Raw genomic sequence first — 16,113 nt, 5'->3', positions numbered from 1 at the left:
AAGAGAACTTTAAGGCAAGTGAATACCCAATTAACACTATTAGATGGATATATCTGCATTAATCAATTGTCCTCTCATTTAAAGTCTTTCTCGGTTTCCTCCTGATAGCCTGGCTACAGATTTTGACTGACAATGCCAAGTAAGCTATGGTCTTAAGATTAGATGACATTTATACGAAGGTGAAAACAACAATGATAATAATTTTAATGGCCACAAGCCCATTTTAATTCAATACCTGTATGAATGAAGACATGCCTCTGTAAGTGATAGTTCGTTCTAAAGGCAGCATTGCAGTGCTCACAAACGTGAGATTTAGGGGTTTTCAAACCAAGTGATCCATCCTCATTTATTGTAAGGATCTAGTTTAAAAAAAAATAAAGGCAAAAAACAAAGTTTTTAAAATGTAAATACTACATTTTAAAAGGACAACATAAGCAAGAGGTTGTAAAAAAATTTTTTTTCAGAAATAATCTGGAAAAGGCTATTAAGAGAGTGGTACCTTTAAAGTAGGAAAGCACAATTTGACTTAGACTGGGTAAAGTCCATAGTAAAAACCTTGGAAGCACTCTTCCACCCCCTGTGTAATGGCGTCTCTACTACCAGAGTTCCTGCGTGTTCCCATAAAGGGCTGCTAGAAGTACAGTTTAATCTTCAATTTCAAATTCTCATATATGCAGGGAGAAAAGTTCAGTATCAATCAATTAATGAGAACTGCTAAAGCACAGAAAACCAATTTAACTTAATTTTATGTGACTGTTAATGAATTGAGAAATTCTATCTACTTAAATGGAAAAAAAATCAGGATTTGTTCAACTCAAAAAGGTTCAGAACCCAGTATATATTTTTTTCAATTGAAAAGGACACTATACATCTAGAGAGAGGGGGGGATAGATAGATAAATAGATAGATAGATAGATAGACAGACAGACAGACAGACGGACAGTGTCTATCTGGATACATAGTATCCTTTTGTGTGTATGTGTATACACATCACATATATATCCACATAGGTATAAGTATACTTGCATCTGTATGTTTAATAACTACTTCAAAAGGATTCATACCTTGGCTGTGATGGATGAGGAGCTGAGCAAATAAAAGGTGTGCATACATTTTACAGACTGAAAATTTTTCTTAGTCAGATAAGAGTTTACTGCTGTTATTTTCTTATATTTTATAAAAGAGAAAATGAAGTTCTCCAATAATGCAACTGAACCTGGACTCTGTCTCAGTCTAGGGTCTGTAAGGATGGATACTGTGCAACTATTGTAAGAATGGGGAAGGAAGACGGGAGGAAAGGCAACACCTCTTCTATCGAGAGGGTCTTAAATTAAGAATGTTGTGAGTCAGGTCTGGACAGTTAGCAGTGTAAGCGCACCTTCAGCCTCATGAATTCTAACTTACCAACAACTTACTCAGCATGCAGCATTTAACCACCTCCTGTCTGTCAGACACACGATCCCTTTAACATTACCGAGGAAAGAAAAAGATGACAAAAACCTGATGTGAAGGAGCATAGAAAATTCTAAGAGGATGTCAGGTGTAGTGGAGAACAGGAGTCTGGAGCAGGGGGATAGAGAGTCCAAGGGCAGCCTGGACTACACAGCAAGAACTTGAAGGCAAGGAGAGGGAAAGAAAGCAGGATCAGGTCAGGAGGCATCTAGCCAGGAAGTGGGAAACAACTTTGAAGGCAAAAAGCACATAGAAAGCAAGTTGAGGATGGTGGTACACTAACCCAGCACGAGAGAAGTAGAGGCAGGTAGATCTCTGTGCGGCCAAGGCTAGCCTGGTCTACACTGGGAGTTCCAGGACAGCCAGGGCGATGGAGACCCTATCTTAACACTTCTCTTCACACACACAAAACAAAAAAAGAAAGAGAAGGAAAGAAAGCCAAGAGACTGACCAACATAAGATCTACAGAAGACCATGGGAAGTGACTCGGGCCTATAAAGCATAGCTTCTTCAACCTACAAGAGACAAGTCGGGAAGGAGAAATAGCTTTAATCTTTAGTGTATCTTTTTACTTTAAATTCAGAAAGACAGTTCACCCTATACTGAATGCAAATCAATGATAATTAGTATGCAAATTATACAGGGTTTCTGGGTTCTGGGCAAATTGCCAACATGGTCAACAATGCTTCAAGTCTATGCACCCAAGACATAGAAGGGACACATTTGGCAGGAGAATGGAAGTGGGTGTCACAGTTTCCTGAACAGTCAGTAAGAATAAAAGTTTGATTTCTGGCCAGTCAAGTTTAAAATTTTTTTCACTTCCTCCAAGTCACTTAATAATAATGCAAGTTAACACTGTACAAAAGAAAATACACAAACCCTCTTAAAATAGAATTCAAAATATGCAAAACAGAATGATGCTAACTAAGTATTATATATCATAAGTAAGACAATAATACCAGGCTTTCCTCTTTTCACATACTTTGATAAAAATGAGTGCCAAAAGCTATGGCAGTTCACTGGCTTTCTGCAGCACAGCAACTGCAAGGAAAGGTTTTGTCAGGCATAACTGTGACGCGGATGTAATCCTGATGTACAAAGCCCTTCCTGGACAGATACTGTTTACTGCACTGAAGTCTTGCTGTCTTCATTCATTCTTCATAAAAGGTAGAATCACATGGATGAGAGGGATACTACTCATCTTATGGGCAAACATAAGATCCAGCGTATTTATAAGTTCAAGCAGAAATACCAAGTTCTTAGAAATTTTAAATTTAATTTTCTTTTCCTCTGTTAGGCCGGTATAATAATATCTTTGTTTACGGACAAAGTAAAAGCCATCTTGCCACAAGCAAACAGTCAGTGGCTTTTCCAGTTTGCAATCTGTTTGCAATGCACTCACTTGAACTTGCCTGTGTCGTCCACTGCTCTAACTCCAATGTCCAGGCTTGGAATCTAGGGCACAGTGGGGATTTTGTAACTATTCCTGAGATAGATAGCTTCCTGCTATCCATACCAAATAGCCCCCACAACTTACCACTTAAACAAAAAGGCTTTGCGAAAAATGTATTTCTCCATGTTTTGGCCTTTATATCCCCCGTGGACCAGCTACCACAGAGAGGTGAGCATTCTAAGACAAAGCTCAGGCATGGTGGCTGCAGCATATTAATTCTGGACAAACTGTCTTCTTCGGCACTTGACCTACTCTTGTTTATAACCGTTAGGATCTTCTCAAATTATGATCCAATGGTTTGAGACATTTGCTCTGAAGATTAGCAGCCTTACTTGCAATATTAGTACCAAAAACTATTTTTGCTTTGCTTTCCCTCCTACTCAACATATGATCACCATTACAGCACAATGGGCTGCAGGTTCATGTTTAGGACGTGGGAGACAGCTCTTTTTAATTTTGGTTGGGGATTTTGTTTTGAAGAAAGACTCTGACTCTACAGGCCAGAGTCATGGTCCCCAAAACTGGAATTACAGGTATGCTCCTCCAAGCCCAACTCTAGGAGAGCCAAGCAGCTCTGGGAGCTTTAGTTTCTTCTTGCCCTGCTACTTCAGCAGAAACAGGACATTTTAAATAAAGACCCAACAGTCAGGCTCTCCTATTACCAAGTGAACAAATTAGCAATAATTTAAATATCCAACTCATTTTATATTTGATTAATCGTGTTAAACTAAATTTACAGAAAGAAAAACTGGTATCAAATGGAATTCCCTAGCAATTCTATATCCCTAATCTTATAGTTCATTTTGTGTTTTTTTGTTTGAGATAAATTTGTCCTAGGTAGTGTCACATGTAGAGTTTTGCACGCACGCACTCACGCAGATAGCGGGAGAGATGTCAGGAATGAGGATGGCCCTCATAACACATGTCTTTGTGCTAAGTAAAGGCTAAATTCTGCTTCTTCAATTGCAAGAACTCCCTCCAGGATCACTGACACTCCTCCATTAGAAAAGGTTCTTCCCAAAAGACAAACACAGCTGTTAGCATTTTAATCTAACAGACTACGGATATTTAATACCTTAACTTAACATAAACTTTTATCAACATTTAAGCCACTCAAACTCAAGAGAATTCAGAGGAAATGATTTAGAATCAACCTGTGGGTAATGACCTCTTTGGGGGTCAAACAATCCTTTACAGGGGTAACTAATGTATCAGATATCCTGCATATCAGATATCTGCATTATAATTCATAACAGTAGCAAAATTACAGTTATGAAATAATTTTATGGTACGGGGGTCACTACACACGAGGAACTGTATTAAGGGTCACAGCATTAGGAACGTTGAGAGGCACTGATTTAAAACCTCTCAGGTCGGTTATGAGATTTTCTTCCTTCTCTAAAGGAACCAACCCCAAAGGTATAGCAAGGCCACGCAGAGTTAAGAGTCATGTGACCACACTATGCGGAACTAGTCCCTCATAGTCACAATCTCTTCAGTCTCTGCTACATTTTACTAATTAGCAAATTTCATGTTTAAGTGGCAAGCTTTAACAGTGGCAGAATATGAAACTCACTGTGTCAAAAGAATGGAACACAACTCATATTCAGCACACTGGCCTTATGTGAGTGTGAGTGCAGTGCATATGCGTGTGACAGAGAACAACTTGCAGGTGGCAGTTCCCTCCTTCTACCATGTGTGTCCTGAATCAAACTCAAGACAGTCAGACTTGGCGGCAAGTGCCTTTACCCACTGAGCCATCTCATTAGCCTGTGACTGATAGTTTTAGAAAGGTCCTTGCATGCTTCCTGGATTTAAAGATGTGGTGATAGTTTCTAAGAGATGATTTTTCTCAGCATCAGAATCTTTTTAAAGGTTCAGTTCTATAGAAAACAATTTCCCCATAATACAGCCATATTCTGGTAAATCCAGATAAATGAATTACTAGTATACTCTTTTTCTAATGTTCTACTTTCTTCCCTCATGTTCTCATTAGCATTATGTTTGATTTCCTATTTTCATCTTCAAAGGTAGTTAGTTCTTCCACAAGCCAAGGCAACATGGAGAAGAGAGTATGACATCCACTTGCTGCTGTTTCAGAAATGTTTCTTCCTCATTTAAAAATCACCCTGTCTTAATCTCAGCTGCTTTCTACGGCCAATGATGCATACTAACTGCTGGGAGATAACCATGGAGTTCATAATCGGTGTGTGGAATATGGTCTTCTTCAAGAGCCCAGCACATTTCTGAACAACTAGCCTGTATTCACATCTCCTAAAGGGCTCTAATAATAATCCATGTCCTTTCTTTAGCTCTAGTCAAGAGATCAGGTACTCAAGTTCTTTGTTAAATGACAAACTTTGTTAAATTCCATACTGCAGAATAGAAGTAACTAAAACCACACTGCTCTTTCTCAGTGGAGTACTAAATGGCACGAAAAACCTAGAAATTGTTTATACTACGTGATTACAACTAACACAGGGCATGGGGGCAGGGGTACAACCACTGACATAAATACACCGAGACTGTACTACATTCACACAGGCATCACAGGCTTCTAACAACTTTAGCTATCTGTAATACAGAACAAAGACAGATTTAAAGAGGCAAAACAGTGATGCTGAGTAGCTCACAGGCACAGTGATGTAAGAGTGAGTGGCCTGTCCTTAAGGAATGAGACAGTGAAGCAATCACCAGCAGTTGAGAGAACGCTTCCAAGTCTATGCTGTCGTCACCACAGTGAGGGGAAAGAACAGTCCTCTCATGGGGCTGTTTTACAAGACATATGACTTTTAAGGGTTTATAACATCAGCACAAAGACAGCAAAAGGTGATTTATGGCTAAGTGGACTACTTTGATTAAAATGAAATAATCTTTGGGCTGGGGGTATAGAGTTTAACAGTACAGTGTTTTTCTTGCATGCATGAAGCTCTAGGGTTTTCTCCCTCACCCAAAGGAGAAATTTGGCATTTGAAAGAAACAAGCGTCTACAATTTTCCTCTATTTTCATAAGTAGATTCTTTCACAATAGAGAAAATACCTTAACCTAGATAATACCCCCAACTCAGTGACAAAGCATCCTTGCCTACTTTAAGATGACAAAGATTCTGAAGTGTCTGTCAGCAGCTGATGCTGGCAGAGCAATGTGGTACTCCTCACTACCATGGCTAACATTGCGGTCCTCCCGACTGTGACGGTGACCTGGTTAGCATGACATGAGTTCTGATGTGCTCAACACAGTTCCATCACAGTATGTCAGCTGCATTTCCTATATAGATCTCATCCGACACAGCAGCATATAGGAAAGACACTGATAGTGGGCAAAGACTAAGGTTTGAAAAATGTCTTTGCAAAGAGTAGCCTTCCAAAGATATTGAATTCTAGTTCTCACACCCATCTACTACGTATTATTCCTAAACCTTCCACTCTCTGACAACTTTCCCCAAAGTCTTATACACTGTCATAACATATATTACACCTAGAATTCTGAGAAACTTAAAACTGAAAAAGAAAACCCTCAATCAACACATTGGTTTATAAACTATAAATCCAGATAAACTTATCTTCGATGAAAATGGCAGAATAAGTTACTTCAATGAAATATCTGAATATGGCACTAACACATATCTGAGGAGGTGTAACAGAACCCAGCTTATGCCTAAAGTCCTAACATTTCAGACATAAGAAACCACTCATCTGGGGAACTTAAGATCAATGTTAAAACTAGTCACACTTTTCTCTGTCCACTCTGTAACATGCAAGAACAATTTGTATAGGTTTTTGTTGCTGTTTCTCTGTATAGCCCTGGCTGTCCTGGAGCTCACTTTGTAGACCAGGCTGGCCTTGAACTCAGAAATCCTCCTGCCTCTGCCTCCCAAGTACTGGGATTAAAGGCGTGCGCCACCATTGCCCGGCTTTCTTATTCTTTTTTTAAGACTGGGTCTCTCAGGGATAGAGTGTTAAGAGCATTAACTGCTCTTCCAGAGGTCCTGAGTTCGATTCCCAGCAACCACATGGTGGCTCACAGCCATCTGTAATGGGATCTGATGTCCTCTTCTGGTGTATCTGAAGAAAGCTAAGTATATTCATGTAAATAAAATAAATCTTAAAAACAAAACAACAACAACAAAAAGTCCACTGTATAACTCTGGTTGTTCTGGAATTCACTCTGTACATCAGGTTGGCTTTGACAAACAAGAGATCTACTTGTTTCTGCCTCCCAAGTGCTGAGATTAGAGGAATACACCACCATACCCTGCTGGGAACAATTTTAACAATTTTTAAAGTAACTATTTTTGTTATTTTCATTTGTGTCTGCTCTGTACTTTATTGTTCTAAGAAACAGTCCTTCCATTCATTCGGCCTGGAACTCCTCTCATTCGGCCACTACAATAATTGGGACAAATTACCGTAGCGATGCTTTTAAATTAGACATCCTCAAAAAACTGACTTAGACAAGACTCCAGTCATCTTCTACAGGACACTAATCATCTAGACTTCAGTGAGAATTTCAGAGGCAGGCTGGTGAGTTAAGTGGTTAGAAGCATGCACTGTTCTTGCAGAGGGCCTGGGTCTGATTCCCAGTACCCATGTCAGGCAGCTGACCACCAGCTGGAACTCTAGAAGCAGGGAATCCAATGCCCTTTAATGTCCTCCAAGAGCACCAGCATTCATATGCAAACAAACACATAATTTAAAAATAGTAAAAACAGGTGCTGAAAAGATGGCTCAGCACTCAAGGACCTGAGTCTGGTTCTCAGCACCACAGGCTGGCTCACAGTTTCAGGTGAGCCAGTGCCCTCTTCTGACTTCCTCAGACACCAGGCTTGCACTTGATTCACATACATACACAAAATAAATCAACCTTAAAAAAAATAATAACTTACAGAATAGCACCAGTAAAACAGGGCAATAAAATATCTAGCGAAATAATAGCAGCACATGTTTTGAGCAGAGTCTGCAGAGCTGGCTCAGGCTAGGAACATTTGCTGCTCTTCCTGAGCACCTGGGTTCAGTTGTGAGTGGTCACAGCCACCTGTCACTCCTGTTCCAAGGGATCTAAAGTGTCTTCTGGTGGAGACAGACACTAGGCATGAACATGGTATATACACATAGACAAAATATATATACAATAAAAATAAATAAGTAAATAAAACCTAAAATCTTAAAACAGATTTCTCATATGTAAGCAGGGAGCACAAAGTAGCACAATCAACCATCACTACAATTTTGGAAGTTAATTTTTCATAAACCCTGAAGTGACTCTGACAAATGTTAATGTAAAGGGTAATAACAATAAAAACATCATATTAGTCATTGAGAAAAACAGTAAAATTAAAAAAAAATGTATGTGTGTGGAGGGGGGGGCAGGTATATTCCATAAAATGTGAAACACAAAATGTGAAACAAATGAGAAAGATGAATTTAGTATGCCCCCACGTGCATTCCAGCTCCAGTGTGGCTCTTGTGGTGGCTCCAGAAGGCCTGCATGACCCTCTGGGCTCTTTCTTAGGAGTGCAGCAGCCCAGTCACAGGCACTCAGTCAAAAACATAACCTGCACGACAGCTCTGGAAATCAAGAGTACACCCCTGATTCCAGAAACAGACAGCACCGATACACATATAGCATCGCCTTACAAAGGAAATGAAAAGAATACAACAACACAGCAATGTTCAGCAAAACGATCATTAATTATAACATGATCTTGCCAAGGTAATTTATTACACGGTTAATAAAAATGCTTAAACACTTTTTAGAGTTGAGGATATGGCTCAATGATATAATGCTTGTCTAGAATGAGTAAGGGCTTGTGTGTATGTGCATGTGTGAGTGTGTGTATGTGTGTGTGTGTGTGTGTGTGTGTGTGTGTGTGATCTCTAGCACTATAAAAACAAAACTATTATTAACTTTAAGTACAAAAATGGGTTAAGTACACTTTACAAGTTGAAAAATCAGGAAATTACATTTATACAAATCTACTAAATTTTGTAGACAGAAAGGGAATATATATATGGCAGAGAATCAAAAATATAACTCACTTATTTTATATAATAGAATCCCGTAGGCATATGTTCTGTATCCCTTAGACAGTAGCAAGGGGTGTCTAACAATGGGGAACGAGAGGAACAGGAGGATTTCCTAGTCTGCTGAAATGTTAGCAGTCTGCTCTTGCAAGCCAGTACTACTAGCTGCTCTTGCCACACTATCAAGTGTACAAGATAGATAATGATTATGATTTTAAATAAAAACTACAATTAAGTAGCCTCCAAAAAGATCCTGTTACTTAATTAGCAAGGTAGTGCATGCCTATAATCCTAGCAATCAGGAGATGGAGGTAGAAAGGCTTCAAGTTCAAGGTCAGCCTAACCTAGATCATAGCAAGAACTTGTCACAAAGAGGGAGGGAGGCATATATAATATACTTAAAGGGGGAACTGAAGACGTGGCTCAGAATGCAAAGCACTCGTCTAGCATGCATAAAACCCTTTATTCAGTCTCCAGGCCTGTATAAACTATGCACGGTGGCACACTCCTGTGCAATCCTAGCACTTAAGACACAGAGGCTGGAGAATCAAAAGCACAGTCATCCTTGGCTACACCTCAAGTTCAAGACGAGTTTCGGCTGGGACCTTGCTAATAAAGGATGAGGGAAAGGATGGCGTCTTTACTACACAAGGTAAAACATGGGGGAAATAACTATGAAGATGAATTCCCACTGCTTCATACTACACAACAGCAGGACACTGCCACTGCAAGGGAAAACACAAAAGAGGACAGTCTCAAACAGCACCAATCATGTGTCCATTCAGCCTCCCACTTCAGGTTCTTGATACAGCTGTGGTAAGATGAGGCCTCTGCCCTCAGGGAGCGTACAGTCTATTAAAGGTGTCTCTGATGAGCACCGTAAACTTTCATGAAACATCAACACTTGTATTAAAATATGAACAATAAGCAAGGATCATACATTATCTTGTTAGTTTATAAGTATAAGGGAGACATGGAAAGACGAAAATTCATTTTTAGGGAAAAAAAGGAAGGGGTAATACAGATGAGGTAGGGGAGGGAGGAGAGAGAGAGGGAGGGAGGGGTGGGGAAGAGAGAGAGATTGTAAGCTATGGCCCACCACATCCACACAGGTATGCATCTCTCTTCTCTACTTCCTCCTACAGAAGTGGGCACAGCACACCAACTACTGATCCACATTAAGACCTCTAGATCTGGATTAAGGTTGAAAGAGGTTCTGCCCACAGGATAACCCAACAGTTAAAATGAAAGGTTAGCGACCACACCTTAGCACAGTCTCTTACTTTTGCAGGAGAGCGTTGTTTCCGCTTCTTCTTTTTCTGTAAGTCTACTGGCTCTCTGACTTGTTTTTTGTCTCTCATCAGTTGCTCAGATACATCAGTAAAAGTAATTTCCTGCTTTACACTTATCTGTTTAAAAAAAACAAAGCTGATTTTAGAAATGCATAAAGTCCAATGTGTATTCTGCAGAAGTACAACTAACAAGATAACCTGAGAGTATTTTTTGGGATGCTAGGACATTGCCCATAGGACAGAGAGAATTAAGCCTGAGGATGGACTCCAAGAAAGTTCTGTATATTCATTCTATACTTCTTTAATTGTTTGAAATTAGCCAAAAAGCTTTGACTAGTAGTTAAGTCCTTGGCATCTGTTCTTTCTCCCTACACATGGAAACCAGATCAAACCAACCAGGATAAATTCCATTGTGGTGATGAGGGATGAATCAAATCAAAGCACAGGACAGTGAGCCAGATGCGAGAGAACTGTTCAGAGACAAACGGTGTGTATGCGGGATGGGGTAGTTGTCAGAATTGAAATGATATGGTAACATTTCCCTGTATCTCCAACACGGGGAGGCAGAAGGTGGGGGAGGGGATCATGAGGTTGAAGCCAATCCAGACTGCATACAAAAACCTTGTCTTAAAATCAGTAACAAAAACCAAGACACTTGTGTATGCCCTTCCAAGAGTAACTATAGCCAGGAAGTTAGGAGGAAATGAATCTTACACATGGTTACCTGACACTAATTTCCTTTCACTAGATTTCACACACATGATGCTTGTGACAATTGCGACTCCCAAGAGAATTTCCTCCATGTTCTTTGACTCTGCTCTATAGGGGCACTTCTACTTTTAGGTATAAACATCCTGCTCTGTTTTATATGCCTCTGACCTTAGATCCTGCCCCTTTCACATATACTATTTCATCACTAGCCAGGAAATCTATAAGGCTAGATTAGCTGATCCTCTAGTTTTCTCAAGGTTGAGAATATTCATATACAGGGGAGAATTGTAACAGGCACTTAGAAACTGCTTTTGTTTAAAAAACAAACAAACAAACAAACAAACAAACAAACAAACGAGCTGACTGTTCCCTTGGGCTTCAAGGTGACTAAATTTAGGATAAAAGCCCGGCTTTGCTACTTTGGTTATGTCTGTCTCCTTTACCTTGGGTTGCCTTCTTCCCTCTCCAGGAGTGTCTGTATAATCTATCTCATCTCCTGAATGGTTGATGGCATAGATAAATCATTGTCCTTGGCCTTTCCTCTGGCGTCACCTTGGATACCCAGAACAGCATATCCTCACAAGGCAGAGTTCCCTGGAGCAGAAGCAACCCTATTCTGATAAACACCCATCCTGGTAAGCAAGAGACTTCTGCAAGATCTACCAGAGCTAAGACAACGTCCACCACCCATGTGACAGGACTGCTCACTCAGGGCTGCTAATTACCTCTTGCTGCTGCCCCACCCTGCAAACACCCCAATTCCTGTAAACCTAAACCTCTCTAAAAGCAAGGCTCAGCTTACTGGACCTGTGTGCGGGACAAAGTCTTTTGTAACCACCCACCTCAAAAGTGTACTCTTCTCTTTGCTGAACCTCCATAATGTTTTCAGAGTGACTGAACACATACACCACGTACACAAAATGCTAAAAATAATCAATAGGAGGTGGAAAAACAAAAACGGAGTATATGAAACTGAGAAACTTTGTTGAAGTAGAGAAAAAAATGATTAGTGGTGTCTTGGAAAGGGGTAAGACCTAAGAGCGAGCAGTGAGGTAAGCAGCATCGGTTCCCTTGCCACAAGCAATTAAGGGTCTAATACTAAGGCACAAGAAAGGCTAGGTTCCAGCAAAGCTCAATACAGTATTGGGAACTATATTTAGACATTTTGATGTCCTTTTTTTTTTTTTAAGATCAAGAAAACCACAAAATTCTAAAAACTGATCATATCAAGAGAAAATTCAATCAAATAATAGAAACAATATATTTTTCATTTATGTTCAATATAGTTTTCTTTTTTTTTTCACATTTCCTAGCCTTTTCAACAAATCACTACCAAAGGTATAATTATAAAGTTGTATAAGGCTTTACTTAAGACATAATGCTTACTATACAATAATTAGAGAAACAGAGTCCAGGATGCATTCAATGTCAACAACACTGTTATCCCATCTTCAAATCTGGGTTCCAGAGCTGCCTATCTTTAAAACACCGAGGTTCTAAGGACACTGATGATACAGTTAATTCTCATCGGACTGGGGGTCATCAGTCAACCTCCTCAGTGCAACCTTTTAAACTTATCATTAAATGAATACAAAAAATTCTGTAATTTTGTTAAAAATAACACCAGAGCCCCCTGAAAACCATCTAAGTAAACACAGAGTGCTAAAGATTTAAGTGCCCTGACAAGAACAAAGTGCCTCTAACTGCCTACCAGGCCAGTCAAACACTGGGCCTCAAGGAATTGCTGTTTCCCTAGGGAGGGGATGGCCAAAGCCCAAAGTGCCAGCCAAGGAAGGAACTGTCTCCTGGGAAGGGATTTCACACAGATTTCAACAAATTAACAGGCCACCTCAGGACAGACTAAAGCCCAGACAAAGACAGTCAAATGCCTGTCAAGGGGGTGTGCTCTGACCAGGATTGCTAGCTACGGAAGTTACACTCTTGCTCTGTGTTTAAACCTAAATCTCACGTCAGGACCCTACCCGTGGACTCGAGTCCTCTTCTCAGCCCAGCTTCCCTTTCTGTGCTCCCCACTACTGCTGTCAGGTGGTACTGTGAGCGGAAACTGGGTCTCATTTGTTAGGGACACTGAAGCTAAGGCTTGTGCCCCAAACAACAGTTAGTGTGACTACATTTTCAAAACACTACAAAAATTATGGTACAAAGATTCATAGCATCTCAGAGATGCGGCTGGAAGACAGGTGACAACAAGCACAGGACTGCTTGACTAATAACTGTATCAGACTGAGGCTGGGCACACAGCAAAGAGAGATAAGGCAGCTGTGGAATTGCTCAATTTCACAGAGGCTCCAAAATGCAATTCTGACACTTTGATGTTGTTTATAATGGGGGTAAAACACACACACACATGCAACTATATCCCAGTTTTGGAGGAGCAGAGGCAGGAGGATCTCTGTGAGTTCTAGAGCAGCCAGGACTGAACAGAGATCATGTCTCCAAAAAATCCCAAAACAGAAAACACGGGAACTCTTTAATACACAGTTAAAGCTGACTCATAAGTAAGTTCTACAGGCAACAGCTCTTCATGAGCGCACAATTTTAAAAATACAGTTTTCCTTACACATACATGGAAATTGATCATATTAATACGATCTTTTAAATATGAGGCACACATGTAACATGTACAAACACATGTACAAACCCAGGCAGACAGTAAATCATAGTTTTAGAATGGTCCAAAAACATTTGCTACTATAATGAAACAATCTAATTATGCTCAAGTCTCAAGTACACAGTTCATCTAAACACAAACTAAGCTCAGCTATGCCCCCCCCCCATCACTGCAACAAAAAGGTTTTTACAAAAAGAACTGGAGTGGGGCAAAGAGATGGTTTAGTGGGATAAAGTCACAGCTGAACAAACCTAGAGACGTGGGTTCAAACCCTGGAATGCAAAGAAAGGTGAAGGAAAGAACCAACTTCACAAAGTTGTCTCTGATCTCTGCCCACATACATACATCATATACACTGAGAGATAATAATAAAAATAAAAATTTTCAAAGATGCTGGAAAATTCAAAGAGCGAAAAGTGTGAAGTGAAAGAATGCATGATAGACAGCATGAAAGAGCTTCACAGCCTTCCCTGGTCCAAGCAAGGCCACAACAATAATCTATAAAATGTCACAAAGACATTAAGTCATCCTGCCCCTTCCTTGAGAGGTCCCCCTCTTCTGTTTTTTTTTTTTTTTGGGGGGGGGGGCGGTTCTCTGTGTAGCCCTGGCTATTCTGGAACTCACTGTGTAGACCAAGCTGACTTCAAACCCAGAGATCTGCCTGCCTCTGGCTCTTGAGTGCTGGGACTAAAGGCATGAATTGCCACTGCCTGACAGAGGTTTTGATTTTTTAAGAAACTTATATACAAGATCTCATGAACTGGAAGGTGATCTCAACATTTTTTAAAGTTTTTATTTTATTTTTGTGAACGTATGTGTGTCTGCATGTGTGGGTACATGACGAGGCTAGAAGAAGCAGGGACCTCTGAGCCCAAGTTATAGGAGCACCCAAGGTAGATGCTGGGAGCTGAGGGCTGGTGCCCCGTCAGAGCAAGTGCTCGCAACTGCTGAGCCGTCTCTCTGGCTCCAGGATCCTTGATTTTTACCCTCCTACGTCTACCCTCTGCAGGCTGTGGCACCACGTATGACACATGTGATGCTGGCGATGGGCACTCCACATGCTAGGAAGCACTCTATCAACTGAGCTGACTCCACAGCTTAAGAACTCTTGTTGAAAAAAAATTACTTTCATGGTGTTGATTTTTACAAAAACTAAACTATAATATTAATAAAAGCAGGTGTCGAGAAATGGTTAAACATCTGAAGAGACTAGGTAGCCAGATTTTTGAAAACCATAATAGAATCTAAAAGTCTGCAAGATACATCAACTTTTTGTTGTGGTAGTTGTTTTGTTTTGTTTTGTTTTTAGTCAAGACAGAGCTTCTCTGTGTAACCTCGGTTGTCCTGGAACTGCCTACTTCTGCCTCCTGGGATCAAAAGCATACACCACCACTACCCAGCTTAATATACCAAATTAAAGGAAAAAATACAAAAACAAAAAGCAAAATAAAAATCCCAGGTGTCCCCTCTCATGTGACATTAACCATACCACCCAGTCCCTCACAGCACCCTCCTGGTAACCTAAGAGCCCAAATTTCAATGCAGCTTCTATCTAGAAATAGCAGTATAACTTCCAAACCCATTAACCAAACTCAGATATTTCTCCACCTAAAACTCTAAACCCTCTGCTCTTGCCCTGGTCCCTAGCCCCACAAAGAGCACTATGCCAGTCCACTCCTTGCTCTGACATTTGCTTCTTTTATTCTTGCATACTGGAACATAAAGAGCATAAAGAGCCTTAGTAAGTAAACTTTAAAAGCTCTTCCCTTCATTCTCCAGCCTGAAATCTAAATCAAGCCCAAAGTCCAGAATGACTTTAAAGATTCCATATATACAGAAAACATTCTTGGTTATAATTCACTATATTCTATACTCATCTCGCAGCTTCTAAGTACCTGTTTGGTACTAAATTCAGTAAAGCTAAAAGGTTAAACAAACTCCTACTGAAATTTTATGTGCAAAGTACCACTCTAGATGTAAAGAACACATTTTAAATTTGAGGTCTCTTTTTCCTGTGTCTTTAAATGTATAAATGGCATAGTTCTGAATCCCAAGGAAAATAGACCACATGTCATTCTCTAACTGAATGAATGAATAGTACAGAGGAAAACAGCAAAGGCGGAATCAGAAAAAGATGACAACCTGTCAGGTTTCATGGATGAAACAAGAGACTTAATTAGATTTTCAAGTCTATCATTATATATTCCTTTTAATTTTTCCTTCCAAACTTGTCTCCCTCCCCAGCTTTCCTTTCGCAGACCGAATAATGTTATTAATGTAATACACATAAATATCACCTGACATTTTAATGAGGATTACACATTTTCACTTATTCTCCTCTTCCTTTCTCCAGAAGGAAGACGGCCAACTCCTTGACAGCATTTTGGCCCTGTCTTTATCATCCCAACACCCACATGCTAATCTAGCTACACTGACAACTCTGCTAACTTAGGACATCATCTCATTATGAGCCTTCTACAAATACATTAATATAAGCTGTTTCTCTAATGAGAAACAGGGTAACACTGCCCTGTTACTAGTGAATCAAT

General features: G+C 40.0%; 1 protein-coding gene across 11 annotated transcripts in view; it reads right to left on the bottom strand.

Moving 5' to 3' along the window:
* Zfp148 (zinc finger protein 148) overlaps positions 1-16,113 on the bottom strand; it is a 123,129-nt gene that overhangs the window by 36,690 nt on the left and 70,326 nt on the right. For 5 of the 11 annotated variants that reach the window (NM_011749.4, XM_030249100.1, XM_006522104.4 and 2 more), the window contains exons 5-6: positions 10,213-10,338; positions 236-359 (exon numbers count right to left, since the gene is read on the bottom strand). In NM_011749.4, coding sequence (NP_035879.1) covers positions 236-359; positions 10,213-10,338 — 250 coding nt within the window. Of the gene's footprint in view, positions 1-235; positions 360-10,194; positions 10,339-16,113 lie in introns of all 11 variants that reach the window. The other 6 variants (XM_006522098.4, XM_011245888.2, XM_006522100.4 and 3 more) reach the window with 2 other exon arrangements.

Source organism: Mus musculus, chromosome 16, assembly GCF_000001635.26.
Source record: "Mus musculus strain C57BL/6J chromosome 16, GRCm38.p6 C57BL/6J".
NCBI classification, from domain to species: Eukaryota; Metazoa; Chordata; class Mammalia; order Rodentia; family Muridae; genus Mus; species Mus musculus.
The sequence above is the reverse complement of the archived record's forward strand: the minus strand, read 5'-3'. Positions and strand labels throughout refer to the sequence as shown.